Raw genomic sequence first — 25426 nt, forward strand, 5'->3', positions numbered from 1 at the left:
ACTCTCGAGCTGCTTGTTCCACGATGCGATTCCATTCCGTACCTTGCCTTACCATATCCTTTTTGTGTTTGTTTCTCTTTTTTTTTTTCCATTTTTTCTTTTTTATTTTTACTGCCCTTTCTCTCACGCCACTCTAGGTCGAATTGTGAGGACATGACGGTCGATTGGTGCTTTCGAAAGTCGCACCTTACTCCTTGGCGTCCACGTAGGCGTCAATACCCGCCGTGCGTGAGTCCTTGCGCTCGACAGCCTCTTCGACTTCACTCTTGGTCTGACCCGGGGTGGTGTCAGCGCCGTTGGCTGGGATGGAGGCCGCTTCGCTTTTCTTGGCTTTGTGTGCGGGGATCTGGAACTGGGAGGGCTCTTTCTGACCTTCAAGAATCGGCGCAATGGCGAGGATCTGCTGGGCGGCGATCTCGGGGTTATGCGGGTCGCTGTGTCATGTCAGTTCCGTGAACGGCGCGAAGAGACCGCGACAACTTACACGTGCGCATTGATGATCCAGTCCAGGTCCTCTTCACCCTCATCGGGGCCGTTGGGCCCACCCTGCACCCGCCGGAAGAGCCGGGGGTGCCACTCGACGCCTTCGTCGACCCGCTTCGCCGCCTCCTCTCGTTGGCGGTCCTCGATCTTGGTCTTCTCATCCGTCGCAGCCTCGTGGTTCCGGGCGATGATGGCCTTGACGGTGTTGTGCCACAGCCGCTGCGACTCGCGCTCGCCCTGCTGCTCCATGGGGCGGGTCAATGGGGGAGTGTGCTTGGCGTGCGTCGCATTGAAGAGGAGGTCCTTCTTGTGAGTCTGTTTCTGTTAGAAGACTCGTCTGTCCTGCGGGGGATGGCACATACATGGACGTCCTTGATGTGCATTTCACCGTTCCACAGACCGGACAGCTCGTAGTAGATCTCACCGGTCTTCTCGTTCCTGATCGTTCCTCCGATAGCGTTGTAGGTGCCAGAGAAATAGCCCTTGGTCTTGAACTCGATGTCGGCAACCAGGTTGTTCTCCGGGCAGCGCACGTAGCTGTGATCGCCGAGCTCGTACTTCATCTTGCCGAACAGGATACCCCGGGCGTACATATTCGGTTGCGTCAAGATGCTAGGCGATGTTAGCGCTGTCGGATTCGCGCGACGGGTCGATTCACATACTATCGCTCACCCTTGTCCTTATCCTGACCGCGGTTCAGGAACCGGAGAATAGCGATACCCTCCATCATGCTGGCGGCAGAGTTCCCCAGGAACTTACTGCGCGGCTTCAGAGTGCCGTCTATCCGGATGTTGTGCTCCGGGGCCATGAAGAAATAGCTGGACTTGGGAGGGTGGTGGGAGGTCTGTTCGGAGATGTAGTATCCGCGGGTGCCATCGGGATAGTCCCAGTAGCAGGTGTAGGTCTCTCCGAGGATGGGGTTCAACGGCTTCTTCACTCCTCTGCGGAAGGTATCAGCGATCCGACAGATGGGGAGGCAGAGCAGTCACGAGGGGAGAAAACGTACGGAGGCTTGATGTGCCATCCGCTCAGATAAAACTTGACCACGGAGACAAATCGTTCTAGCGGGTCGTCGATGGCAGGCATGGGGAGCAAAGTCTCGGGGTGGGCCATGAAACTGCAGGCGGAAGAGACGGAATATTAGCCACGGCATCTCTGGAGAAGCGTATATGGGGTAGAGACCTACTTTGTGATGCGCTCCAACATGGACCGCGGCTCGAGGATGAAGGTGGGCAAGACGACCCGACTGAGGTCGGCTCCCGGTCGGAGCTGTGAGATAATGTGGGAGAGGACTTGCAGGAGGTTAGCAGGCGTGCATGATGCAGCAGAGTGGTATCTGCCTTTTTTTTTGTTGTTTCATTTTTTTTTGGTCCATTCTATTTTTCTTCTTTTTTTTTTTTTTTTTTTGGAAGATTTCGGAGTAAGCGACATACCATTTCCCTGGTCGGGCTCGACGACCTCGTCGTCCCCGCTCACGGGGTCAGCCTTATTCTCATCGTGAGAACGATTGCCTGAAGAATGGAAAAACGAGCCCCAGTCAGCAGACATGATGGTAGGGAGCGGAGAGGGTCGGGGGAGTTGGTGGGAGGAAGGAGGCGGAGAGCAGAGGAAGAGGAGGAGCAGGAGGGGAAGAGGAGAAGGAGGGGAACGAAGCGGACTGTTCTGGAGGCAGCAGCAGAAGCAACGCAGCAGCAGAGCGCAGAGGGGATGACGTGGGAGGGGAAGCAGTTCCAGCCCGGATGACGGCAGCAACAGCAGCAACAACGCCTCTTAGTCACTCCCTCCAGCGAACAGTGATGGGTTGAAACTCACTGGTGAGCGACGACCGCCGGTGGATGTGCGGGACGGAGATGGGCATTCTTCTGGTCGGATCCGTGGTTGAGGATGGAAGAGATCGAGGGATCTATCCGGATGAGAGAAGGGGTGTGGGAGATGATGGTTGGATTACTTGGGGCCTGTTCGATTCAGCCCTGTCTTTTCCCTGTGACTTTTTTTTTTCCCTTCCAAATATCTTCGTATCCGAATGGAAGGTGGTTGTCGCTGGATTTAAACGGGGTCAATCAAATTTAATCAAGCGATGGGATAGTCGCAAATAGTCGCGTCCGGTCGGTTCCTGCGCCCCAACCGATGCGCTGAAGAGGGAATTCAACCGTCAGGGATGCCCTCCAAACTCCAAGCATGTGAAAGTGGCCCCCGATTGTTGAGAGAGGTGGATACTGAAGATTACAAACGTCCACAAAAGACGGTGAGGTGTTGCCTATGGGATATTTATACCGATGGGATGTGAATGACGTTGATGGATGGACTGCCTTGATTCCGTCGCCTCGCTCGCCCTTCTGGATGAAACAGCGATCATCACGGTGGCCAAACGGGGTCCCAGAGGGCGAGCGACCGGGGATGCTAATACGGGGTGCTAGACAGATATCATCTATCTATACCGGCCGGGGCCTTTCGCTGCTTCATGCTAGGGGTTCGTCCCCCCTCTGGATCGCCGTGGTGGTGCGCAGACTCAGAGTGCAACAGCCTGGAGGGGCAGCAGCCTTGGCGGTGGGGATGACAGATGCCAGACGAGATGCCCTCGACCCTGCCTGCCTGCCTGCCTGCCAGGCCGGGCCAGGGAGGGCGAAGGAGATCTCGCCGTCTATAATGGCGAGTATTATTCTTCAGATCTTCTATCTACATGCTACTGCTGTGTGTATGTCACCATCCAGTGTACACATCGCAACGTGACCATCACGTCACGGTCGTCACAGTTCCAGGCGTCCCAGGGGCGCATCGCCGCCGGTGATCTCCCTCAGGAATGCCGCATCGGGATGACGCAGCATGACATGGAAATGCTCGACGGCATGCACCGACTTGAGCGACTTCCAGTTCTTAAACCAGATGACCTGTATCCCCATCCCAATTAGCAGCCACAAAACCAACACCCCCCCCCAAGGATTCCTCTTCACATACCTGATCCGCCGGCACCCGCGAGCAAAACGTCCGGTGCACATATTCCTCGATTTCCTGTCGCGCGCGTGGCGTCAAGTCATCCGTGACCGGGTCATCCTCCAGTTCGAATTTCGTCCACACCACCAGATGGACGATATCCTCTTCGATGCCATACGGCCAGTCGTTGTATAGAATTCGGATGTCCTCTAACCGTCACAGCCTCCCTTAGCACACCCGTTGATCTCAAACCTCACCACCATCACCCCGAGATAAGGAAGCAAACGAACCATCGCATTCAAACGGCCTCCCCTTCGGCCTCAGATCCTCGACCGTGCCTTCCCCCCAGCGCAATCGCTCCTTGACCACAAACCGCATGATCGAGCCATGCTCCGCGACGATGCGCTCCTTGAACTCGAGATACCGCCGCAGTTCGCTGGGCAGTCGCTGGAACCGATCAATGCGGTTAGTCCCTGCCCGCGCCGTTAGCAGACCGAACACCCGCCCCCTGACGCACGGCTTCACACTTCACACCCACATACGAACGATCTCTTTGGCTAGCTCCCACCCCTGTGTCTGGTACTCCTCGTCAGGGGTCGACAGGATCTCGATATTCTTGGACGAGAGGTCGCGTAGATAGCTGGGACAGTCGGCCGTCCGCTGGGATAGCGGCACATTGACGTTCCAGTAGGGTAGGGGTTCGGAGGAGAGGAGCGTGGAGGCTTTCACGTCGGGGGATTCAAGCCTCCCGTCGATGGTGGTGAAGGTTGCGGCGGTGGACATGACGATCGGGGGGAGGGGGGGAACGGGCGGACGGGTAGGAAGAAGACGGGATTATTGGGCGTAGGACATGGGTTATATTTCGGGGAAGGTGATGACAGGTAAGAAGATAAAGATGAGGCGGAGGGCGCGTGCTTCGTAGAACTGTAGAGTTTAGTCCAGTCCAGTCGAGTCGAGTCGGTCAATAGATACTATTATGGAGTCCGTGTGCGGAATGTGGTGGCGATGAGTTATTGATGCAGAAAGACTATAAGGCCCCGCTGCCCGTTCCAGAAGGGATTGACGGCCATGTTATTCTTATCAAGGGAATGAACACGAATGACTTGTGAATCACGGGGGAGTGGTGGTTAAGGCCTCGACTCCAGCAATAGGTAATTCTCTACGTCTTGCCTGCCTCCGTACCATCCGCTTTGCTCCCAGTCCGCCGGTATTGAGCCTGAGGCCGTCCACGGTCCACCATCCGCTGTCGCACGAGCTGTCCCGATCGGGTGTAGCACGAGTGCCGCTGAGTCAGCGCACATGACCACAAAAGCCGGCGCGAAATCGCCGGGCGGCGGCAAACTTCTTCACGTTGTCAACCCAGGGCTGCGGCCCTTCACTATTCTTACAAGACCCGTCCATCCTCCACATCAGTAGACAGACCCGCGTAAATGAACCACAGAGGATGAGAGGCTCCTGCAAGGTATGTATGCATGCACATCACATCCCCTTCCTCCGATACCCTCCTAGGCTCCTAGCCACGCAGCAGCATGATGAACTCTATTATTGGAGCTGTCCGAGCACATTATGCGGATAAATTCATTATACGCTTTTTTATTCTGACATCTGCCTCAAACCCCAACCCTTTGTTTGTTTGGATCGATTTCAAGCTGTTGCCGCGGATTCTAATCCTCAGTAGTTAATACAGGGCCCCAGTGAACACACCTTCCAACCTCCTTGATTCCCCCCCCCTAATCCAACCACCTATTTAACAAACCCAACAAACCCAACAAACACCGGCCAACCCACCTAAGCGATCATGGCCTACGACCCCCGACTGGTATCCAGTGCAGGCACTGCGACTCCTCCACCTCCACCCCCACCACCCCTCGAGGCCACCACCACCACTACCACCACTACAACCACAACAATGCCCCCTCAATACCCCAACCCACCCACTCCTCCAACTCCAACTCCACCTCCACATCTACTGAGCCGGCCTCCCGCGAAGCCAGCGCTCTCCCTCTCCCCAACAACAACAACAACACCAACAACCCCGACAGCCCGAAACTCCGCTTCTGCACGGTATGCGCGTCGAACCAAAACCGGTCGATGGAAGCCCACCTGCGGCTCTCGACCGCCTCCTCGCCGTACCCGGTAATCTCATTCGGGACGGGGTCGCTAGTGCGCCTCCCGGGGCCCAGCATCACGCAACCGAACGTGTACAACTTCAACACAACCAGCTACAGCCAGATGTACGATGAGCTGTACGGCAAAGACGAGCGGCTGTACCGCAACAACGGGCTGCTGAACATGCTGGAACGAAACCGGAACCTGAAATGGGGCCCGGAGCGGTTCCAGGACTGGGTGCCGGGGATGCCGCGCGTGGAGCACGTGTCGAAGGGCGACAAGGGCGCGCTGGGGACGGAGGGCGGCGTGGTGGATGTGATCATCACGTGCGAGGAGCGCTGCTGGGACGCGGTCGTCGACGATCTCATGAACAAGGGGTCACCGTTGAATCGGCCCGTGCATGTCTTTAATGTCGATATCAAGGATAATCACGAGGAGGCGCTGGTGGGCGGGAAGGCGATTCTGGAGCTGGCGAATCGGTTGAACGAGGCCGCGGCTGCCGAGAGGAGGGTCAGTGGCTCCGATGGCTGGGAGAATGGCGTTGGCGAGGCGAGGAGGAATTTCGATGCCAGGGTGCCCGAGATTCTCGCGGACTGGCAGGCCAAGTGGCCGCATTTGCCGGCGCTGTGGACTTTGGCTTGGCTGTGAGTGGGAAGAAGAACGTGCATAGAAAAGAGAGGCCATTTAGCTGTGCTGTGCTGTGCTGCTGTGCTACTGTGATGCGCGTGATGCGCGTGATGCTACTACACTACAGATCATATCATATCATATTGCTAGAAATCTCCACCTACGGAGTAGTACGGAGTACATAGGGATAATGTATTATTCAAACGGAATAACTACTCCACACAAACACGAGAGGAATTTCCCCATCACTGATGGTAATCTACAGATGAAGTTGTAGTCGTAATTGTAGACATCGCATAGCATAGCATAGCATAGCATCCATCCATCCATCCATCCATCCATCCATCCATCCATCTATCCATCCATCCATCTATCCATCCATCCATCTATCCATCCATCCATCCATAGGTATATAGTAGTAGCCATGCCATGCCATAACCATCCCTTACCAGTCCATCCCACTTAACCTGCCAAACCAAGTCTGAATTTACAGTACGAATACCTCCAATCCCAAACTTCAGCCTCATCCACCAGAAATACGCACCATCCTGAAACGCTCCATTATTATGACTGACTGATGTGCAGAAAGTCAGCAGAAACAACGTCAACTCAAAGGTCCACTTCTCCGCACCCACCTGGCACCCACACACGGTACGGTACATCCACGGACAGCCATCAGCCATCAGCCATCAGCCATCAACCATCAGATCAGCCATCAGATCAGCGGCTACTATCTATCATTCAGCTATCAACACTGCGTCTGCGTACTTCGCACTCAGGATCATACATTCATACCAGAGATGGAATAGAATATAGAATAGACAGACAACAACAGTCCCAATTATCATACACGATAGACAACGTATGGATATGGATATCAATGACTCGGTGTAGTAGTCGTAGTAGTAGCAGTAGTAGCAGCAGCAGCAGCAGTAGTAGTAGTATATTTCTCCCATCCACAAAAGCAAACCAGACGAAACAAAAAGAAAGGACAACAACAAAGAAATGTAAAGTAAGAAGTCCGACCGACCTGAACGCCAACCCAAACCAACCCAACGCACCCAACACCGAACCCAAGCCCAAGCCCAAGCCCAAGCCCAAATAAGCTAACACAGATAGACAGACAGACATGCATGCATGCATGCACACTCACACTCTACTCCAAGAATCAGAACGCTTCCCCGCCTTGTCCCAGCCCGCGCTCCAGGTCTCTCCGTCGACTGGTTTTCCCCAGGCTTCCGCCACCGGACTGCTCTTCGCGCTCCTCGTCCGCGAGGTTGGCTTCCTCTTCGATCTCCTTCTCGGTGTCTTCGCGGAGACCCAGGATATCCGGAGGAATGACGCTCATCTGGACACTGGGGGCGCCCTGGATGTAGCGAAGCTGTTCGTGGATGGACTGGACGAGGCCGGCGAGGTATGTGCGGGGGTTTTTGTTCTCGAGCTTGCGCATCTCGGACAGCGGGGGAAAGAGGGAGTAATCCGGGCCGAAGTGGTTGCGGAAGGTGACGGTCTCCGGGATGTGGGGGTCGATGGTGTCCTGGGCGTCGATGAGGATGGAGGTTTCGTGGGCCCAGGCGCGGGAGACATTGCGGGGGGTGTAGCCGCCGCCGCCGACGACGAGGAGGGGGAGGTTGAAGGTTTTGACGAAAGCGACGCAGGCGCCGTGGGCGGCGACGTTGAGGTTGAAGCAGCCGAGACGGTCGCAGCCCAGGGAGTCAGCGCCGCATTGCAGGACGATGGCGCCGGGGCGGTAGACGTCGACGCAGGAGCCGACGACCTCGCGGAAGAGTTGGATGTAGGATTCGTCGTCAATGCCGTCGTGGAGGGGCACGTTGACGGAGTGGTGCGCGCCCGGGTTGAGCGGGTGCGTGGGCCCCGTGCTGTCGAGGGAGCCGGTGCCGGGGAAGAAGTTGTCCTTGTCGTATTTGTGGAAGGAGACGGTCAGGACGCGGTCCGTGGACCAGAAGGCTTGCTCGACGCCGTCGCCGTGGTGGACGTCGATGTCGATGTACATGACGCGTGGGTGGAGGCGCAGGAGCTGCAGGATGCCGAGGACGATGTCGTTGATGTAGCAGAAGCCGCTGGCCTCGGCCTTTTTGGCGTGGTGAAGACCGCCGGACCAGTTGACCGCGATCTCGGACTGGTTGTTGCAGAGCTTGCGGGCGGCGTCGATGGTGCCGCCGGCGTAGAGGGAGCAGTAGTTGTACAGGCCGTCGAAGATGGGGCAATCGTCGCCGAAGTTGAAGCGCGCGACGTTCTCCGTTTGTTCAGGGTTCTCCATGTCACCGGGCATGATCTGCTGCAGGAAGTCGAGGTAGTCGGTTTTGTGGAATTCCGCCAGCTCCTCGTAGGTGGCTGCGCGCGCCAGGTAGAGATCCATCGCGTGGTGCATGCCGTAGGCCATCACGAGCTGCTTCGTGAGGGTCAGGCGCCAGGGCTTCATGGGGTGCGACTGGCCGAAGTGGTGCGGTTCGACGGCCGGGTTGGCGTGCCACGAGACGCGATAGCCCTTGGGACGAACGATGCCATTTTGTTGGCGCTCGTGGGTGACTTTGCGGTCGACGGAGAAGGTGGGCGTGGCGGACGGAGGAGGAGCGTATTCTTGGACGATGGCGGAGCGGGCCATGGGGATGGATCTGGAGGTATGACGAGAAGAGTGAGGTAGGTCGACTGGATGGTAGGAGAGAGGCTTCTCAGATCATTCTTGCGCGGATGTGGACTGTGGAGGCGAAATGGCGCGGCGGGGAGAAGACGAAGCGGAAGCGGAATTGACGTTCGGACGTTGTGAGGCTTGGAGCTCCGGCAGAAAAAGCCGACGATCACCTGCGGCGGAATGCCGGGGAGGATCCCTGCAAGTTGCCGAGTACTTACACTGTACTAGTAGCTGCCAAAGTAGTAACTATATCTATCCCACGATGCTACATGGAACATTGACCCTTTCCCCCCCAATTGTTCAGATAATGGATCGTTGATCGTTGACTCTCACTCTTCACCGACATGATCGCCCATCGAGTCAGGGTGCTGCAAACCCCGAGTCAATCCCGAAAGATTACCTAACATTCGCCGATGTCGGTTGAGTCGCCTTAAATTCTCCATAACGCGCGGATCAGATGCAAAAGCAGGTTTCTAGTCCTGTAGCAGAATAACATCTGAGTGCCGGAGTGAGGCGACATTGTCAAACTTCAAACTGTGCGGCTGTCCTATAAAGCCATCCCTCACCCTCGACAAGGTTGTCTAGACGTCATCGACAACCCCTCCCGAAAGAAGACTACGATTATACGCTTCTGACCTCTACATCCATCTGTCATGCCTATGGTAACCGCAGCCACCACCCTTAGACGGGCCCTCGAAGACCCCAAGTCTTTTGTCGTCGCCCCGGGCGTATACGATGGACTCTCGGCTCGAATCGCCCTTTCGGTGGGCTTCGATGCTCTGTACATGGTAAGTGGCAACTCACCAGATCATCGCCAGCCAGCCCGTCCACCAGTCAGTCGGCTCACTTGTTTTGTAGACAGGTGCCGGTACAGCTGCCTCAGTCCACGGTCAAGCGGACCTGGGAATCTGCACCCTCAACGACATGCGTGCCAACGCCGAAATGATCTCCAACATCTCCCCCAGCACCCCCGTGATTGCCGACGCAGACACCGGCTACGGCGGTCCCATCATGGTTGCGCGCACAACGGAGCAATACTCCCGATCTGGAGTGGCCGCTTTCCACCTGGAGGACCAGGTGCAGACGAAGCGCTGCGGACATCTGTCAGGCAAGATCCTCGTTGACAAGGACACATATGTGACGCGGATTCGGGCAGCAGTGCAGGCTCGGCAACGGATCGGCAGCGACATCGTAGTGATTGCACGGACAGACTCGCTACAGACCCACGGCTATGAGGAGAGTGTGGCTAGACTGCGCGCGGCACGGGATGCTGGCGCGGACGTGGGTTTCCTGGAGGGCATCACGTCCAGAGAGATGGCCCGGCAGGTGGTGCAGGACCTGGCGCCGTGGCCGCTGCTGCTGAACATGGTCGAGCATGGAGCGACGCCGTCCATTTCCGCGGCGGAGGCCAAGGAGATGGGCTTCCGTATCATCATCTTCCCGTTTGCGGCACTGGGGCCTGCCTGTGCGGCGATGCGTGAGGCGATGGAAAAGTTGAAAGTAGACGGGATCCCCGGGCTAGACAAAGAGATGACGCCACAAATGCTCTTCCGGGAGTGCGGTCTGGACGAGAGTATGAAGGTCGATGCGCAGGCCGGCGGGGCGGCATTTGACGGGGGCGTGGACTTGAAGTAGTTTTGAACTGGCCCTGTCCACCGTATCCAGATGGATTTGTAAATATCAGGCAGCAACAATCCAACGCAATATAAGTTCGTCTTGAAACAATAGTAACTAGGTAGTATTGAAAGAGGCGACGAGAGATCTCTCGAGGCTCGATCGATGCCGGGATGCCGCTTTAATCCGGGGGCAGCGGAGCTAACCCCTCTGGGAGGCTGCTGAGTCAGGCCATCCACGGCGGATCATCCGAAACAAATTGAAGCTTACGAGTCGCTCGCCCCGACAGGAATAGTATCCGCTCAATCAGGGCAGCAGAGCTCTAAATTTGGACTCTCACAGGCCGAAAAGGAGTCCGTCAAGATCAGGCCATCAGGGGGAAACGGTCAGGTGATGCCGAGGCAGATGCAATTTCGTTTCCGCTGAAGAACTCGGCCCCGGCTAGGACGTCCATGGGACCAAGTCCCAAGGAAACACTGTTTATTTACGTGATGGGGAAGTATGACAGTGCTGCCCTCGTCTGGTGCGTACAGGCCAATTTCCGACGGGGCAGACTAAATCGCAGCACGGTGTACTCCGTACTCTCCAGCACACAGTCAAGAGTCAAAACTCAGGTCAAAGTCAGGCCGCACAGATCCGGACGGTCGCACAGCTCGGTGGATAACGAATCGACTATCGTTACCCAGTTCTCGTCAGTCACGGGCCAACAGCAGGCAATGACAGTTGGTGGACTCGGACACGGGCTGTAGATTACCGGATTGTCGCTGTTCTAAACTCTAGCGACCCGCAGGCCTGAATACATTCATTCTTGTTCTCGATTTCTGTCCACCACCACGCCAAACCCCCAAAGTCGTTCCCGCGATCCCTGGATTTGGGGGTTTTCAGGGTCCGCGGCGGCGCGGAAGGGTTGGAATTAAGTGGTGGCATTCAGGGACTGAGGGGGGGGGGAAGACCCTGAGGGTCCTGCGCTTACGACGGCCAGGCAGAGGGGATACCAAAAATTACGGTATCGATTGGTCCACGCACGAAGCTAAAGGCAAGTCTCCAGGCAACTCGCAGCCCTGCGCAGAAGAGGTGGATGCGAGAAATTCCTCGCAGTCCACTTCGCTTCCCCATCTCTCCGTCTGGCCTGCGTCCATTGGCGATTCATCGCATGAAATCACTGTCCAACGTGGGGCCTGACGTGGCGAGGCCTGGGTGTAGTCCTGTATAACGGTATCGAGGCCGGCATCCGAAGGATGAAATGAACTCATGGCCGCACTTCAGCCGTTGTTTATACATAAAATATAACTATACACAGGATAGAGAGAATCTATACGACGGTGCCAGCGTGACGTATCAATAAGCAACTCGATAGACTTTGTGGTTGAATTCTTGCGATCGGGCAGCATTCCAGCTGGACGCCCTGCATCTAATCAATCGCACCTCATCGTGCGGTGTGCCACTGATCATAATCATCCCAGACGTCGGGTAATATCCATCAGCGGTGGTAGTTGCATCCAGGGGCCTTCCTTCCCCTCCGATTCGAGGCCATAGCTGTATCAATTGACGGTGTAGGCCAAAGATGCAGCTGTAAGGTACCAGGCACAGGAAACCATGTCGCCAAACCTTGATATCTGGTACGGTACGGTACCGTGGAACAGGCAAGATCGGCGGGGCTGCCCAGGGATGGTGAGTCTCGACCGCCGCCCCAGGTGGGGCTGTCCGCCAATGGCTGCCCGGCGTCGGCGCGCCAAACGGCAGGCTCAGGAACCGTTGCTCACTTCCAGCCAATGGCAGCGTCGAAAACTCGGGTTCTCCCCTGATCGCCCCCCTTTTAATTTAATGAAATCCAATTACGGGTCCTGCGGGATACTGTGAAAGGTGAAAGGAGACAAAGTGTTGTGCCTGGCCGGCACCGTCCCTACGCTCCCGGCGAGGCCTTCCACTTCCTTTTATGTGCTCTCGCCTGCCCATCCTTGCGCCTTCTCCTCCCTTCTCTCTCTCATCTCTCTCCTTCCCGGGTACACGCCTCACGCTCCTTTGTGGTCGTTTCAGGTTGAGAGCATTGTTGTGCGGTCATTGCTCTTGTCACTCTTTATCAGTCCAATCCACACTCTCTATTGATTGACTGCGTGTCTCCCGGCCTGTTGACCGTTTGTTGATAAAACTGCGTTGATACCCCTCCCGTTTGAAGCACCCTTGTCACAGATTCCGCTTTGAAAGCCCAATCAATACAAACACTTCACGATGCAGCTCAAGAACTCCATGCTTCTGGTTGCGGCGCTGACGGCTGGCTCCTCCGTCGCCCGCCTGCACGGCCATGAGCGCCGCCACACCCACCACGATGAGAAGCGTGCTGTCGGTGACATCGTCATCGCTACCATCGACGGCGTCCAGGTCTCCTGGACCAACGAATGGTCTGGCGTTGCGGCCACGACCAAGGTCGAGTCCTTCGCTACCACTGAATCCTTCGAGGCCGAGGTTACCGGCGCGACTGTCGCCAGCTCCGTCGTCGCCTCCGTCTCTGCTGTGCCCACCGCCAGCTCCACCCCGGTCACTGCTTCGGGCTCTTGCTCCAGCTGGACCGACACCCAGTCCAGCGGTGACTACTCCCGTGCTGGCTTCGGAAAGTCCACCGTCAGCAAGCGTGACGTCTCACCCCTCGACAAGCGTACCACCAACGCCATCTACTACACCGGCAACGTCGGTTCTCCCTGGGGTAGCAACATCATTGAGGTCACCGCCGACAATGCTTGCGAGTACAAGAACGTCGTCCGTATCGACGGCAGCGAGACCGACGACTGGACCGTCGTGTTCTGGAACAAGATCGGTCCCGATGGTGGCCTGAACGGCTGGTACGGCAACTCTGCTCTGACCCTCACCGTCGCCTCCGGCGAGACCAAGTACATTGCTTTCGACGACGACTCCCAGGGTGGCTGGGGTGCCGCCAAGGGTGACAAGCTCCCCACTGACGAGTACGGCGGTTACTCCTGCACCTGGGGTGAATTCGACTTTGCCAACACCAGCAACGACGGCTGGTCCGGCTGGGATGTGTCTGCCATCCAGGCCCAGAATGCCAACCAGGATGTCCAGGGTATGAAGATCTGCTCCCACACCGGCAGCGGCTGCTCCAGTATCACCACCTCGGCGGCCGACGTGATCAACGCCTACACTGCCAACCTCGCCTCTGCCGATGGCATCGGTGGCTCCTGCAGCTCCGGCCCCGTCCGTCTGGAGGTCAGCATCGACTACTCCGCTTAGACGTTGGCCCGCGGTGGCAATTTCTTTTTGTTTCTTTTGCTTCTCTCTCGGATATTCAATTCGGTAAGATTGGCTTGGGGTTGGGGGTGTTTGTTGTGTGCAAAGCCTGTAATGGGTCCTCGTGAGTCGAGACGGACAAATCCAATCCCTCGCAGCGGAAGTGAGGGTTACATTGCCGGTCCGGCCCTTGCAGTCACTATGGCACGTCCAACTTTAAGGATTTACTTGCTTGTCTGTTCGGCTGTACATACATATACCACATGCTGTTTATGTCCAATTGTTTCCTTCACCCATAGTAAATAATATGTTACTTACTTTATTACTGTTGTAGTGGGACTTTTAGTCTCATCGATTGTAGAGTACCCATAGTGCCCGTCTAATGTCTCAGATCATTTAATTTGATTTGAGTCTACAATATTCTGTCTATTTAGTATCTACTATAATATCCATCTGCACCTCTGCAGGCTACACATGTCCAACGCTCCTATAACTAACTAATCACTTGACATTATCCAAACTATTCGTCCCTCCTGTCCCACCCACCCAATCCCTCCTCCCTCCTCCCGGGTAATATCCCCGCTCCCTTATTTCCTCATTCATTCCTTTCTATTCCTCCACCCCACGGACCATCTTCGTTCTATTAACGACAGAGTCCGGACCAACTCACCCAATTCCCATTTCAGAAGAACATCCGAAAAGCCAACCTGGGTAATCAAGCTATCCTAAGCCAGGCCAAGTCAATCCAATCCCATCCAAGGTCTAACTATATTTACTATATTTATAGCCTTTCCTTCCCTTCCCCTCCCCCGACCTGCCCATACACATAAGTAGACTACTACTACTACTACTACTACTACTACTACTACTACTACTACTACTACTACTACTACTACTACTACTACTACTACTACTACTACTACTACTATATTTATCTTATGAGTTACTAGTATGATCGGAGTCGGAGTTATGAATGAATGATCTAATTTGAGGCGGGAGGGGGGGATGGATGTAATGTATATTCGTATCCGCCATCTGTGTGAAATATAGATAGGATATACTATACTATGTATGGGAAGGGAAGTTGTTTGTAGCTTGGTAGGTAAGTAGGTAGATAGGTAGGTAGCCTGGTGGGCAATTAGAGGACTGGGCAGAGAGAGGGCTTAGGGGAATAGTTAGGTAGGTACTAGATAGGGAAGGAAGGAAGGAAGGGAATTATACGATCTAGTGTCTGATTCAAGCTTCTTTATTTATTTGTTTGTTTGTTTGTTTGTTTGTTTGTTTGTGTTATGGATGGATGGGGTGAGTGGGTAAGTATAAAGCTGGGTATCAGGCCACATTTTTCCATTGTTTGGGCTTCTACCTACCTAGTAGGTGAGAAAGGTGCACCATGTTGCATCATTGATTCTTTGGGGTCACGGTGTGGGAACTATCTACCTCCCTACCTTCCTTCCTACCTGCTTATCTTCCTACGTAGTTATGATAGGTAGAGTGTACGTGATCTTGACACCTCGAGTACCGTACCTAATATTGATATACTAGGTACGGATTCGATTCGATAGTGTTAACTAAGGAGTCTGTCTACATAGAACCCTTAACTGACATATCTAGATAGGTAGGTAGATAGGTAGATGAGGCATTTACCATAAAACCTCGACATTCAAAGTCCCCCATAGCCAGATACTACTTTCATAGCAATTTCCGGGTGAATACATATTTTCTAGTCCGTCAAACCTAGCAGTCCTCTTAGGTGGGTATCAAGTTGGCTGACGTATATGTACTGTGTGCCTAGTGAAGAAAGTTTCCAGTGCATGGAATCCAAAGTATCTCGTGTGGAAGATTATTCGCGGCTTGCTCTTTCTCTATGGTCTGAGTCCTCCGTAGCGAGACTAGTAGATGTCAATCGATCTAATGCGCAAGTTGTCTGGATGTAGATATATTGTTAGTCCATGACTGGCTGAGTCCGGGTTGGTCTGTCGGTGGTCGTATAGACATCCTATTGTGTACGGTTAACAGTGATATAAAAGTAAAGCGAATCCATAGTATACACTACTGTACATTTACAGCTACCTAACTCCCTACCCTGCCATCCTCTCCGGCTTCGGTGTGACGCTCACTACCTCAACCCCCCTAAAACCCTTTGAGAAAATCCGCCGCCTGCAGTGGCTGCTCGGGAAGCCCGGGTCCATGATTCTCCTCTTGAGTCTGATCTCCCGCTTCCTCCTCATATTGCTCTTCCTTCGAACTGAACATCCCGGCATACGTGACATACCCGACTAACGTCGCCACAGCCCCAACCGCAGCACCCACCGACAGCCAGACATCCTTGTTCTGACCCTTCATCAGTGCGGAGTACGATGTCCTCTCCACCCCAGACAACCCGGAGTCATCCGCCTCCACCACCTCCTTGACCCGGTTATTCAACCGGATATCCTTCCAGATCGGCGTCGCATCCGCCAGCGCATTGAACAGGGTATTCCCGACGGTGACCAAACGCGCGCGTTCCGGCACGCGCCATGGCAGAATCGACACCGACCCCGACGCTGCATCCGGACTAAACGCATGCTGCAACTCCACGACGCCAAAGATGTCCTTGACCCATCGCTCCGTGTACCCCGTCACGCCGGGCGCCTTACTCTTCATCGCATCTCTGAGCCACGAGTTCGGCAACTCCGGCACCAGCGCCAAGCTCAAGTACCCCAGCGCCAGACAGTCCAGACTCGTGGGCCCGCCCTGGTCCCGGGTATGCAGGAAGAAGTCCTTCCCGGCGAGGATCTCCTCCAGGGCGTCGAACAGCTCGCCTGTCAGCGCCTCGAGGCGGAACTGGTTCTGCTGGGTCGTTTTACCGAGGAGGCCGGAGACGGTGTCGCGGGGCCGCGGGACCAGGTTTTTGGGGACGTGACCGGCGGCGACGGCGGCGGAGTGGTCACGCTGACGCTGCTCTTCGATGGCGGCCAGGTCCAGCGAGGAGAGGCCCAGGTGTTCGGTGCGGGACTTGGCGGCGGAGTGGAGTTGCGGGGGGAGGATCCATTGCTGGGGCCATTGCAGGATCGCACCGTACGAGGGGGAGGTGCTGCCGTAGTAGTTCTGGCTGGTGACGTAGAGGGAGAGGTCGAGGAGGGATTGGGCGCGGGATTCGAGGAAGCTGGTGAAGCTGTTTGTTTATTCGAAGCGTAGAGTGTCAGTGGGTGTTTACTGTGCTGCTGTTCTGCGGGGTTTGGGGGAAAGAAGAAGCGTACGCGATGTTGTCTGCCTTTCCGAGACCGCTGAGGTTCTGGTCCAGATCCCATTCGCCGTTCGAGTACTGACGCAGGTAGTCGGCGATGTTGCGGAACCGGCTCACCCATGTCGAGCCATTTTTGAGCGCGGGGAGTTCATCTATCGACGAGGGCGCATTAGTTAGTTTCATGTAGATGTAACGATGTCATTTGGTTGTCTTCTCGCATTCGGAGAAAAAGAAGTAGTAGTAGTGGTGGTGGTGGTGATGGGGTAGTAGCTTAGCAGCAGTGGTAAGTCAACATACTAGTGGGCGACACGGAAGGGTCACTGCTTGCGACGAGAACCCACGCGTCCTTGGGGAGCGTCACGGAGAGATAGGCGATGGTCGCGAGACATTGCGCATCGATGGACGGCAACGAAAGCGCCGGACCCCAGACATGGAGTTCCAGAACCATCTTTTTTATCTTCTGGGCGGTTGTCGATGGCCTGACGGATGGAGGTTGCGTTGTTCGACGGGTACCATCACGTGTTGGTTGGGCGGAATGGCGGAGACGGTGGGGGCCTCAGGCAGGCATGATTCTCCACCGCTTGTACTCCGTACAGTACTCGTTCCTACAGGTGAGATACCAGAAGGGGAACCTTTGCGATGCTGCTGATCCAGATGGCTGGTGCGACTGGCCAGTGCAACAGATACAGTAGATACCAGGAGGAATGACGTTCTGGTGCCAGTTACAGGAGAGCTGGGGGATGAGGGGGGGTTGTACGGAGTATCTGCCTTAGCGACGTTGCAGGCTCCATCCTTAGGGGCCTATTCTCTTTTCAGGTAAATTAAATCGCTGTACACTGCCGGGGGTTTCAGTTCGGGTTATCGACCCCTCATTAAAGGAGGGGATGAGGAGAGGGTACAGGACAGGAGTATGAGCGATTTTCTAGTACCGTGTCGGGTCCCTACATGCCATGCCATGCCAACGAGATGAGATGAGATGAGATGAGATGATAGCACCGAGTACATAGTGCATGCCCACGGTAACACTCCGTCGTGCAGATACCAGATACTACTTAGTTACTAGATGCTAGATACTATGTCGTAGCTCAGATGATCGCTATTCCCCTCGCTCTCATCGAATCAAACGAGGGGGCGTCTCTGCAGAAAGGAAGAATGACGGGCAGACGCTAGACACACGAGGTCGGCCTTAATTTCCTTAGCATCATCGCCTCCATCCAACCTCTAAGCATCGGGGGCCATACAATCCAGCACATGGCTCATGGCATGACAAGGTCCCTGACACCGGATCCGGTATCTACCTCAGCTAGACCCATGTCCATGGGCAGACCGCATCTGAGTTTCACTCTTGAGCGGAGGAGTTCCGACAGGTAACTACAGGTACAGGTACGGACGGGCCTGGTCAGTTGACCTGCGATCGGACACCCATCCTAACCCCCTTGGTGGTTGATCTAGTCTCAGTAGATAGGTGGTGTTTATCAGACAGCGGGAAACAGGGAACAGAATACGGGGTCTGCCCGTCAAACCCACGGCTTGCAATCAAGACAGAAGGCACGGACGGAGTGGGCCGGTCCAGGGTTTGACTAGACACTGACAACTGGGGAGAGGGGGAAACACGATTTGATTGCGTTATCTTCGCAGTCATTGCTCCCATCCATCCATGGCTATGGATGGCTATGCCTTATCGTCAGGCATATCCGCATCGGTCTAAAGTCAAGTCCAGCCAGCCTTGTCCTGTCTGGTCCTGTTCTGCTGCTCCCACATCGGTAAGTATTTATGCAGCCCAGCCCGATAGATACTTAGATAGTGGGAGTGCATGTGGCCGTTGCCGGTTGCGAGATTAGATTACTTCATCTCACATTTCCCGTACTGTCCGGAACTCAGGCACAACCCATTAACTAACTATTTCTACAGTGTCGTAATCGGACCGATAACTAATCACTCAAGCTAAGGCGTCAGTGGTGGCAGTAATGCGCTCTTCCCCTTTCCCCCCCGGAGCATCGTATCAGGGTGCGCCACCCGGGACGGGCCCGGATATGCTATTTACATACTTAGTAATGAGTAGGCATAGTTGACTGATTATAGCGTATACGTGAGGTGCCACTCGCCAGACTATTGATTTTGCGGTCAGCGGGGGTAAGTACCTACTGTACGGAGTACTCCGTACATAGACGAACGAAAGAAAAAAAAAAAAAAAAGTGCAGACTGATAAGGTAGATAGTCTGGGCCGCGCGGGAGGAGAGAAAAAGGCGGAGTATTGTTTCGCTTGGATCACCGTATGATCGAGTCATCGTTTGGGCAGAATGTCGCGCTATCTGATTACTCGATCTGGAGGGGGGGAATTGAGGGGAAAGGCAGGGACTAGGACAGGGACAGGGACAGGGATCACCTCACTATTGAATCATGCATTGCGCCGCCGCTTAACGGGGTGTAAGTACGGTACGGTACCAGGAAGTAGTAGGTAGATCCTTGCCCGACTGCGTATTTGCTTGTTGGCAGGCTCACATATCTATGACCTCAAGCAGGCAGATGCATACAATGTAGCTAGCTATCAGGAGATGGGTACCTTTACGGTTACGAGTACAGTTGGATATGAAAGTAGTAGATAATTGGGTAAAAGAAGAATTGATGATCTCATTCGCGATGTCAAAGCGCAGGCAAGAATTGTGAGATGCCGTTGGGTATATTAAGTCTATTATACATGCCGTTGATTCAGATAAAGCTCAGACCCCCGATGTGATGATAACAATCAAGATGGGATAGCCAGAAAAGCAGAATGTGGAAAAGAGAAAAAGGATTAAGTAATGCGAGTCCATCAAATGATGTTCAGGGTTTCGGACGACGCATTGACATTTGTTGTGGATCGAAGGATCCAAGGCTGCACCTGGCCGACCACATGAAACCGAACGTTCAGTGAGTCTTGTCGTCATCACCCTTGCGGGGTTGGATGCGGACAAGGCTGGTGGTTGGAAGATAAGTGGCCCGCGGTGGGGAAGCTGATGACAACTGATAGCATCATCGGAGATGCGGCGCCCCCCCCCCCCCTGCATTGCGATAGGGCCTGCAGATCATCGTGTGGCCGCGTGAGCTGGTCGGGGATTGTGTGTTGGTTTGATATCGCAATATCAAAGCGTCATTGCCGAAGGGAGCTGAGCGCCCGCGCTGGGTCCCGGAGAATGGTAGTGGAAGAATTAAACACCGGCACCAAAGAGGAATGGGTTTGGTCGGGGTAATGGAGAAAGTCCGAAAGGTCAGAAGCGAAGAGATGTGGAGATGTAGAATGCCGAATAAAAGTTGTATGCGGAGGAATGCCGTAGTGCGAGTCCCAAAAACGAAATCGTGATAGCCATGCCGAAAGGTGCAACTCCCATTTCATGAGCGACTCAAGCCGGTCCGCCTTAACGTCTGGCGGGGTGGGTGCGAAGCGTTGCGGCGGAACCCGGGTCGAGTCTATCGGTCGTCAAGTTCATATCGAGGATTGCCCATTGTTTACTTGGGGAGCGGAGGCAGAGGACCCTTCGGCGGGGGACCAGGGCAGGGAGGGAACTGAGAAGCAGATCCACCGATGGAAGGCATGGTGATGTATGTGTGGTGGTGGTGTTGTAGGTGAGGTGAGATGAGATGAGGTTGAGATGAGGTTGATGTAGGTGTTGTGGGTGTTGTGGGTTGGAGTAGTTGTAGACGTGGTCTGCGTGATAGTATTGGTAGTGGTAGAGGGATGGCAGTAGTGATGCAGGAGGTTGAAGTTCTTTGAGATGGAGAGAGAAAGAAATCGCGACAGACGAGGCCCGCGGGGTGTCTAATATATACTTGGAGGCTCTCCTCTTTTTCTTGTCGTATTTTATTTTTATTGTTTTGAAGAAAATACCGACGGGGGACGATTGGCGCTCAACAAGAAGCATAATCAAACCGGAAAAGTGCAGGGAAAAAATAAAAATAAAATAATTAAACCCGCCAGATTAAGGATACCCCCTGCCGTGAACAGGAGCTGAGCTCCACAGCCGGGCAGAAAGGAAACGAACTACGTCAGATTCTGACCGCGTCCTTACACTAGCGCCGTACGGTGGACTGCCAGATGGAGACGCCGCCCCAATGGGAAATCCCAGGGAAATTTTCTAGAAGCTCCTCCTGTCCCACTCTGCCCGGGGTCTGTCCTCACCGCTGAGCACTTTTGCCTCCCCCTTTTTTTTTCCCTGGGTTCCGCAGGTCTAATTAACAACATGCGCGTTGCCAGAGCTTATTATTAAACTCGGGGGTGTGGTTCAGTCCCAAACAAAAGGTCAATCTGTCCGGAGCAAGGGTGACAGACAGTCCGACACAAGTGAAGGGGAAACCTTAGTGAAAGCGAGATAAAAAAAAATAGAATGGGGAAAAAAAAAAAAAGAAGGAAAAAGGAAAAGGAAAAGCGGAAAACGAAAAACAAAAATAAAAATAAAATTTACTCCGTCAAAAGACAACGAAACTGGGCAAGACATTGAACGACCCACCACAGCGTTTATCATTCTCTTTTCCTACCTATGTTTTTCTCGGGGTTTTTAGCTCAGTCCCCAGTGCGTCCGTCCCCCAAGGCCTTCTCCATTTTCCAAGTGTCCGTCCCAACTTCCCAAGATGGTAGAGTCCATCTTCCAGAGCGAAAATCCTCAGATGCAAAGCGATACGCCGCCCATGTGACCAATGACTGCTGCCTATTGGGGTTAGCCCTGGTGTACTTTCTCGCAGTTACGTAAATTACAGAGGTGAAGAAGGCTGCGACTTATCTCCCATCCATACCTCTATGACTCAAATCGAGGGGATCAGTGCCACCGTTGGACGTGGGAGCGCTGTTACTCCGCATCTTGACCAGGATGTTTCCAGGCCACCTCATCCCTGAAGACGCGCAGCTGTCGTTTGATAGGCTTACAGGCTTGGGGGCTAGTCCGCCATGCAGACACGTGCCAGTTCGTAGATCCTTTGAGAAGGGGGGGGGGGAGAGGGGGAGTAGGAGTAAAGAACACAGGGTGGAAGGAACAGGAGCAGGAGCATGACGATCCGAGGCATACTACTACTATCTCCTACGGCGCGGCTGTTGCGTTGCATGAAACTGATGCGTGTGATTCATCAGCCGTCATCATCATCGCCATCATCCGCAATCCACAGTCCACCGTCCACACAGACACCTCCAGAACTGAGGGAGGAAGATCCTAGCTCCAGCCAGAGTGTCGGGACCGGCGGGCCTATTATTGTATATACAGTATGGAGGGGAGGCATCCAAGCCACCACCATTAGATACTCTCTCCCTGCCCTCCAAACGCCTGCATTCCTTCAGGTTTCCAGTTCGGGTGTAGCTGGCCGTTGTCGCGACCATTTGCTGGCTGGGTGAGACCACGGCAACAGCTGAATTGGCGTGTGCTTCACGGGGATTGGAAGGTTTTCGTTGCCATCCTTGCAGCCCGGGTCAGGGGTTCGGTCACCCAGCAAAGCCTGACAGGTCGTTTCATCTGTACAGAGCGGCAAATGTGTCGCAGCCAACGGGGTAGCCGTAACCTAAAGATACGCACCTATAGAAGCGCACCTGCCTAATCCTCACCCGCCTGTTTCAGCCTCTCAGGGGCTGATCCCTCCCCTCTTCGATGATTCCCAGAAAATGAGTCGTCGCAGTCAGTCAGTCAGGCAGGCAGGCATCTGCATCCCATTATTCTCGGGGTTTACGCCCGCCAACGAAAACCCCGTTTCTCCTCCTCCTTGCAGGGGAGATCTTCCTCCTCTCCCCCTCTTGGTGGGCAGACTACTGCACCACCGCATCGCAGTGCCTGGGTTCCGTTCGTATTGTTGTCCGAGCTTCGGAATCTTGACCCTGGGCGGCTGAAAGCCGGCCTGGAAAAGTGAGGTCGTCGTGACGTGACTGGTTGAGTTCGACGGGGTGGCTGTCAACCAGCAGTTCTTCCCAGTTCTATCCAAGGTTCCCGCGAAGCGATTGGAGCCTGGCAGTTCCGTGCACTTCCATTTGACGGGAACCCCGGCTGATAACCTCGCCATGGCCGTGTGGCTGATGTCCCCTTGCCTGCCTTGCTTTGCCATTGTCCGTGGCTTCATGCCCAGAACGCCCATTGTTATATTGTCCGTTATTTGTTCTCATTATTCAGTAAAATAATGATCAATGACTAGTGATTAATTACCGCCAGGTACCTGTATGATCAAGGTTTCTCGGCTCGATCGAGTTTCCGTCCGTCCCTCCCAGGCTGAGGAACTACTTCATACTAGGACAGCTAGCCTGGCTGTACTCTGGCTGTACTCTTATGCGATGCAACGCTCATCGGTCCAATCCGGGTTGATTTGATTAATGGAGCCATTAGTGATCACTACTCCTGATCGGCCAATCCCCCTCCTCTTTCCCCCCTCCCCCCTGGGATCCCTGGCGTGTGCAACGGAGTAGCGAGTCATTGTGATGGCCGGCGTGACGCCGGATCATCTGCAGGTGAAAAGTGGCCGGGGAGAAGGAAACAGGAAGGGAGAAACGATGATCCTGCACGTCAATCGATTGCTGCATCGACTCATCGGTCGATCCATCGAGATGCGGGTTGCGTTCTCCCCTCGTTGATTTGGCCCCGTCGCTGGCTTCTCCGCCGGTTTTTCATTGCCTACGGCCGCTAGCTACGGCGACGGAGTAGGCGCCTAATCCCTCCGACACGGCCCTAGTTGCAGTCAACGACTTACTTTTTCGGCGTAGTGTGCAGGTGATAGCGCTGGCGCATGCATGACCGATTACTAGGAACGGAGTAAGTAGACAGGCCTGCTCCAGTCCGGGTATCATGGCGGATGATGGACGACAGACGCAAGTCGCATTGATCCCGCGCCCTTCCGGCCGGGGATTCTCGTTAGGGACACCGTACAGATACGGTCGGTGTCCTTGGATCGACCCGAACCACATCACCCCCGTCTGAGTCTGAGTCGTCACTCGTCACATGGTTTGACGGGTCACGGATTGTCGGCTCGGGATACTGGGGCAGGTAAAAGAAACACATGGCGAGAAAGTGAAAAAAGAGGTTGGGACTGGACGGAGTGGAGCCCTGTTCCAAGAGAGCGAAATGAGATCCCCACTGTTGGGGGGAGTTCATTCCGCACCGTTGGTGAGGTGGAAACTTGGATCACCGCCAATGGCCCAGTAGTATCTAGTGCTAGCTGACCTTGCCTCCTGGGATGCGGAGGCAGTGTAAATCACCAATTCCCGGTAAAGTGTATCTTAAAACCAGACACCGTAAGTCCGCGACACGGCGACACGCCTTGAGACAACTGGATCATGGTAGATGTCGGTGCGGGAGAGCTTCTTTGTCTGGTACCTACCTACGGAGTAGTTGGGTTGGGCTTCTATTCTCGTGTACGGAGTACACCGTACAGTGGTACACCTCGCAGTCATGGTTAGGTAACTTGTCACACTCACCCTCACACGCGCGCATATATCCAGGTCCAGGGTAATAGTGCCAGCGTCGGTTTCCCGTCCCTCCGCATTATTGGACGCAAGTTAATGCAGGTACTATGCACGTCGCTGCATCCTCGACTATCACAATGATAATCAATGCTGAGTCCGAGTCCGAGTCCGAGTCCTCGACCCTTCAGAATGCAGAACGCACAATGCAGAATGCAGGATACGGCAATAGTCCGACTGCAGGCCTCTGCCCACTCGCAGTGCCCACGCCGATGTGATGTGGGCAAGATCGAAATTCCTCGGCGGAAGTGACGATCAACAGCAGTGGAAATTCTCCGCTCTGTGGAATGGAACCAGTCCTTCCAGAAACCCTTCGCAACCGTGGTTCACCGCTTCTTAGATTCGTCGCTCGGTGTTTCCCGCTGGTTTCGAACCCTCAACAATAATCGCTGGCCGCTAAGTCGCCCGCTCCGGGCTAAAAAAGGCCACTAATTATGGTGCAGATGGGCTAGGTGGGCTAGTCGTCTCCAACTGACTAGGAATTTACCAGCTGTCGCTTAACTGTCGACGCCAAGCAGTGCCGCGGGTTTCACTGCATCATTTGCAACGGATGCTCCACTTGCCACCGCCCTTACCACTACGGAATACGGAGCAGTCTCGCAGGCGCTACCTGATCAGTCAACACTTGCGACTAGTTACTTGCGAGCATCAGTGTCATTCGAACCAGACACAGTGCGGTAGACGTCTATCTACTATAGTACACCTGGAAACCCAGCCCAGCCAATGGGCAAGTGATCTCTCACCTTTCAAATAACTATGATTGGACCGTACCGTTAACCGCCGGTATCGAGTTCGAATAATAATCCCAGCGCAGTTTTTCCAATGCTTTCCGTATGAAGCAACTACGCTAAAATGATTCACAACAAGAGTAGATATCTACCCAAATCATATTTACGCTTCAGGCAGAACTACTACGGAGTCCTCAGAACTAAGATATCCATCAAACCTGCGGTCAAGTAGTACGGACAACGGAGTACGGACTACGGAGCCCAATCCATATCCCATCCATCCATCCATCCATCCATCCATCCATCCATCCATCCATCCATCCATCCATCCTAAATCCTAAATCCTTCAGGTCCCC

At 54.4% G+C, this 25426-nt stretch overlaps 8 protein-coding genes across 8 annotated transcripts; 3 read left to right on the forward strand and 5 right to left on the reverse strand.

Moving 5' to 3' along the window:
- Positions 1-187: 187 nt before the first annotated feature.
- Positions 188-2031, reverse strand: BO70DRAFT_284181 (OSBP family protein; the record flags this gene model as incomplete). The annotated part of the gene is made up of 7 exons (XM_025539119.1): positions 188-434; positions 485-798; positions 846-1095; positions 1146-1424; positions 1490-1600; positions 1670-1775; positions 1917-2031. The coding sequence occupies 7 exons, from the start codon at positions 2029-2031 to the stop codon at positions 188-190; spliced, it is 1422 nt and encodes a 473-aa protein (XP_025403618.1).
- A 1190-nt stretch (positions 2032-3221) lies between these two features.
- On the reverse strand, positions 3222-4369 carry BO70DRAFT_87085 (GIG1 family protein). The gene is made up of 4 exons (XM_025548801.1): positions 3957-4369; positions 3705-3887; positions 3439-3623; positions 3222-3371 (listed from the first exon to the last, which is right to left on the reverse strand). Exons 1-4 carry the CDS (start codon positions 4195-4197, stop codon positions 3231-3233), a joined length of 750 nt encoding a protein of 249 aa, XP_025403619.1. The 5' UTR covers positions 4198-4369; the 3' UTR covers positions 3222-3230.
- Positions 4370-5212: 843 nt separating this feature from the next.
- ssuA (RNA polymerase II subunit A C-terminal domain phosphatase) lies at positions 5213-6171 on the forward strand (the record flags this gene model as incomplete). Its single annotated transcript, XM_025544618.1, has 2 exons — positions 5213-5240; positions 5405-6171. 2 exons carry the CDS (start codon positions 5213-5215, stop codon positions 6169-6171), a joined length of 795 nt encoding a protein of 264 aa, XP_025403620.1.
- Positions 6172-7318: 1147 nt separating this feature from the next.
- Positions 7319-8776, reverse strand: hosA (histone deacetylase HOS2; the record flags this gene model as incomplete). Its single annotated transcript, XM_025539108.1, has 1 exon — positions 7319-8776. The coding sequence occupies one exon, from the start codon at positions 8774-8776 to the stop codon at positions 7319-7321; it is 1458 nt and encodes a 485-aa protein (XP_025403621.1).
- A 576-nt stretch (positions 8777-9352) lies between these two features.
- On the forward strand, positions 9353-10502 carry BO70DRAFT_358610 (isocitrate lyase/PEP mutase family protein). The gene has a single exon (XM_025542335.1). The coding sequence runs from the start codon at positions 9728-9730 to the stop codon at positions 10436-10438; it is 711 nt and encodes a 236-aa protein (XP_025403622.1). The 5' UTR covers positions 9353-9727; the 3' UTR covers positions 10439-10502.
- Positions 10503-12348: 1846 nt separating this feature from the next.
- Positions 12349-13974, forward strand: aspf4 (allergen Asp F4). Its single transcript, XM_025542336.1, has one exon. The coding sequence runs from the start codon at positions 12647-12649 to the stop codon at positions 13658-13660; it is 1014 nt and encodes a 337-aa protein (XP_025403623.1). The 5' UTR covers positions 12349-12646; the 3' UTR covers positions 13661-13974.
- A 1709-nt stretch (positions 13975-15683) lies between these two features.
- BO70DRAFT_376922 (putative mitochondrial import receptor subunit) lies at positions 15684-17331 on the reverse strand (the record flags this gene model as incomplete). The annotated part of the gene is made up of 3 exons (XM_025545158.1): positions 15684-16811; positions 16897-17035; positions 17181-17331. 3 exons carry the CDS (start codon positions 17329-17331, stop codon positions 15788-15790), a joined length of 1314 nt encoding a protein of 437 aa, XP_025403624.1. The 3' UTR covers positions 15684-15787.
- Positions 17332-19485: 2154 nt separating this feature from the next.
- Positions 19486-20104, reverse strand: BO70DRAFT_87277 (uncharacterized protein). The gene has a single exon (XM_025548802.1). The coding sequence runs from the start codon at positions 19928-19930 to the stop codon at positions 19604-19606; it is 327 nt and encodes a 108-aa protein (XP_025403625.1). The 5' UTR covers positions 19931-20104; the 3' UTR covers positions 19486-19603.
- Between the last annotated feature and the right edge of the window lie 5322 nt (positions 20105-25426).

Source organism: Aspergillus heteromorphus, assembly GCF_003184545.1.
Source record: "Aspergillus heteromorphus CBS 117.55 chromosome Unknown BO70scaffold_2, whole genome shotgun sequence".
NCBI classification, from domain to species: domain Eukaryota; kingdom Fungi; phylum Ascomycota; class Eurotiomycetes; order Eurotiales; family Aspergillaceae; genus Aspergillus; species Aspergillus heteromorphus.

What these genes read in the sequence shown, in the direction of transcription:
- BO70DRAFT_87277 (XM_025548802.1), bottom strand. Translation starts at nt 19,930, where the DNA reads ATGCAGGGGGGGGGGGGGCGCCGCATCTCCGATGATGCTATCAGTTGT.
- BO70DRAFT_358610 (XM_025542335.1), top strand. Translation starts at nt 9,728, where the DNA reads ATGCGTGCCAACGCCGAAATGATCTCCAACATCTCCCCCAGCACCCCC.
- BO70DRAFT_87085 (XM_025548801.1), bottom strand. Translation starts at nt 4,197, where the DNA reads ATGTCCACCGCCGCAACCTTCACCACCATCGACGGGAGGCTTGAATCC. An exon ending in GCTAGCCAAAGAGATCGTTC is followed by an intron (nt 3,888 to 3,956) that starts GTATGTGGGTGT and finishes CGGCGCGGGCAG; the next exon opens with GGACTAACCGCATTGATCGG. An exon ending in GAGGCCGTTTGAATGCGATG is followed by an intron (nt 3,624 to 3,704) that starts GTTCGTTTGCTT and finishes TGTGACGGTTAG; the next exon opens with AGGACATCCGAATTCTATAC.
- aspf4 (XM_025542336.1), top strand. Translation starts at nt 12,647, where the DNA reads ATGCAGCTCAAGAACTCCATGCTTCTGGTTGCGGCGCTGACGGCTGGC.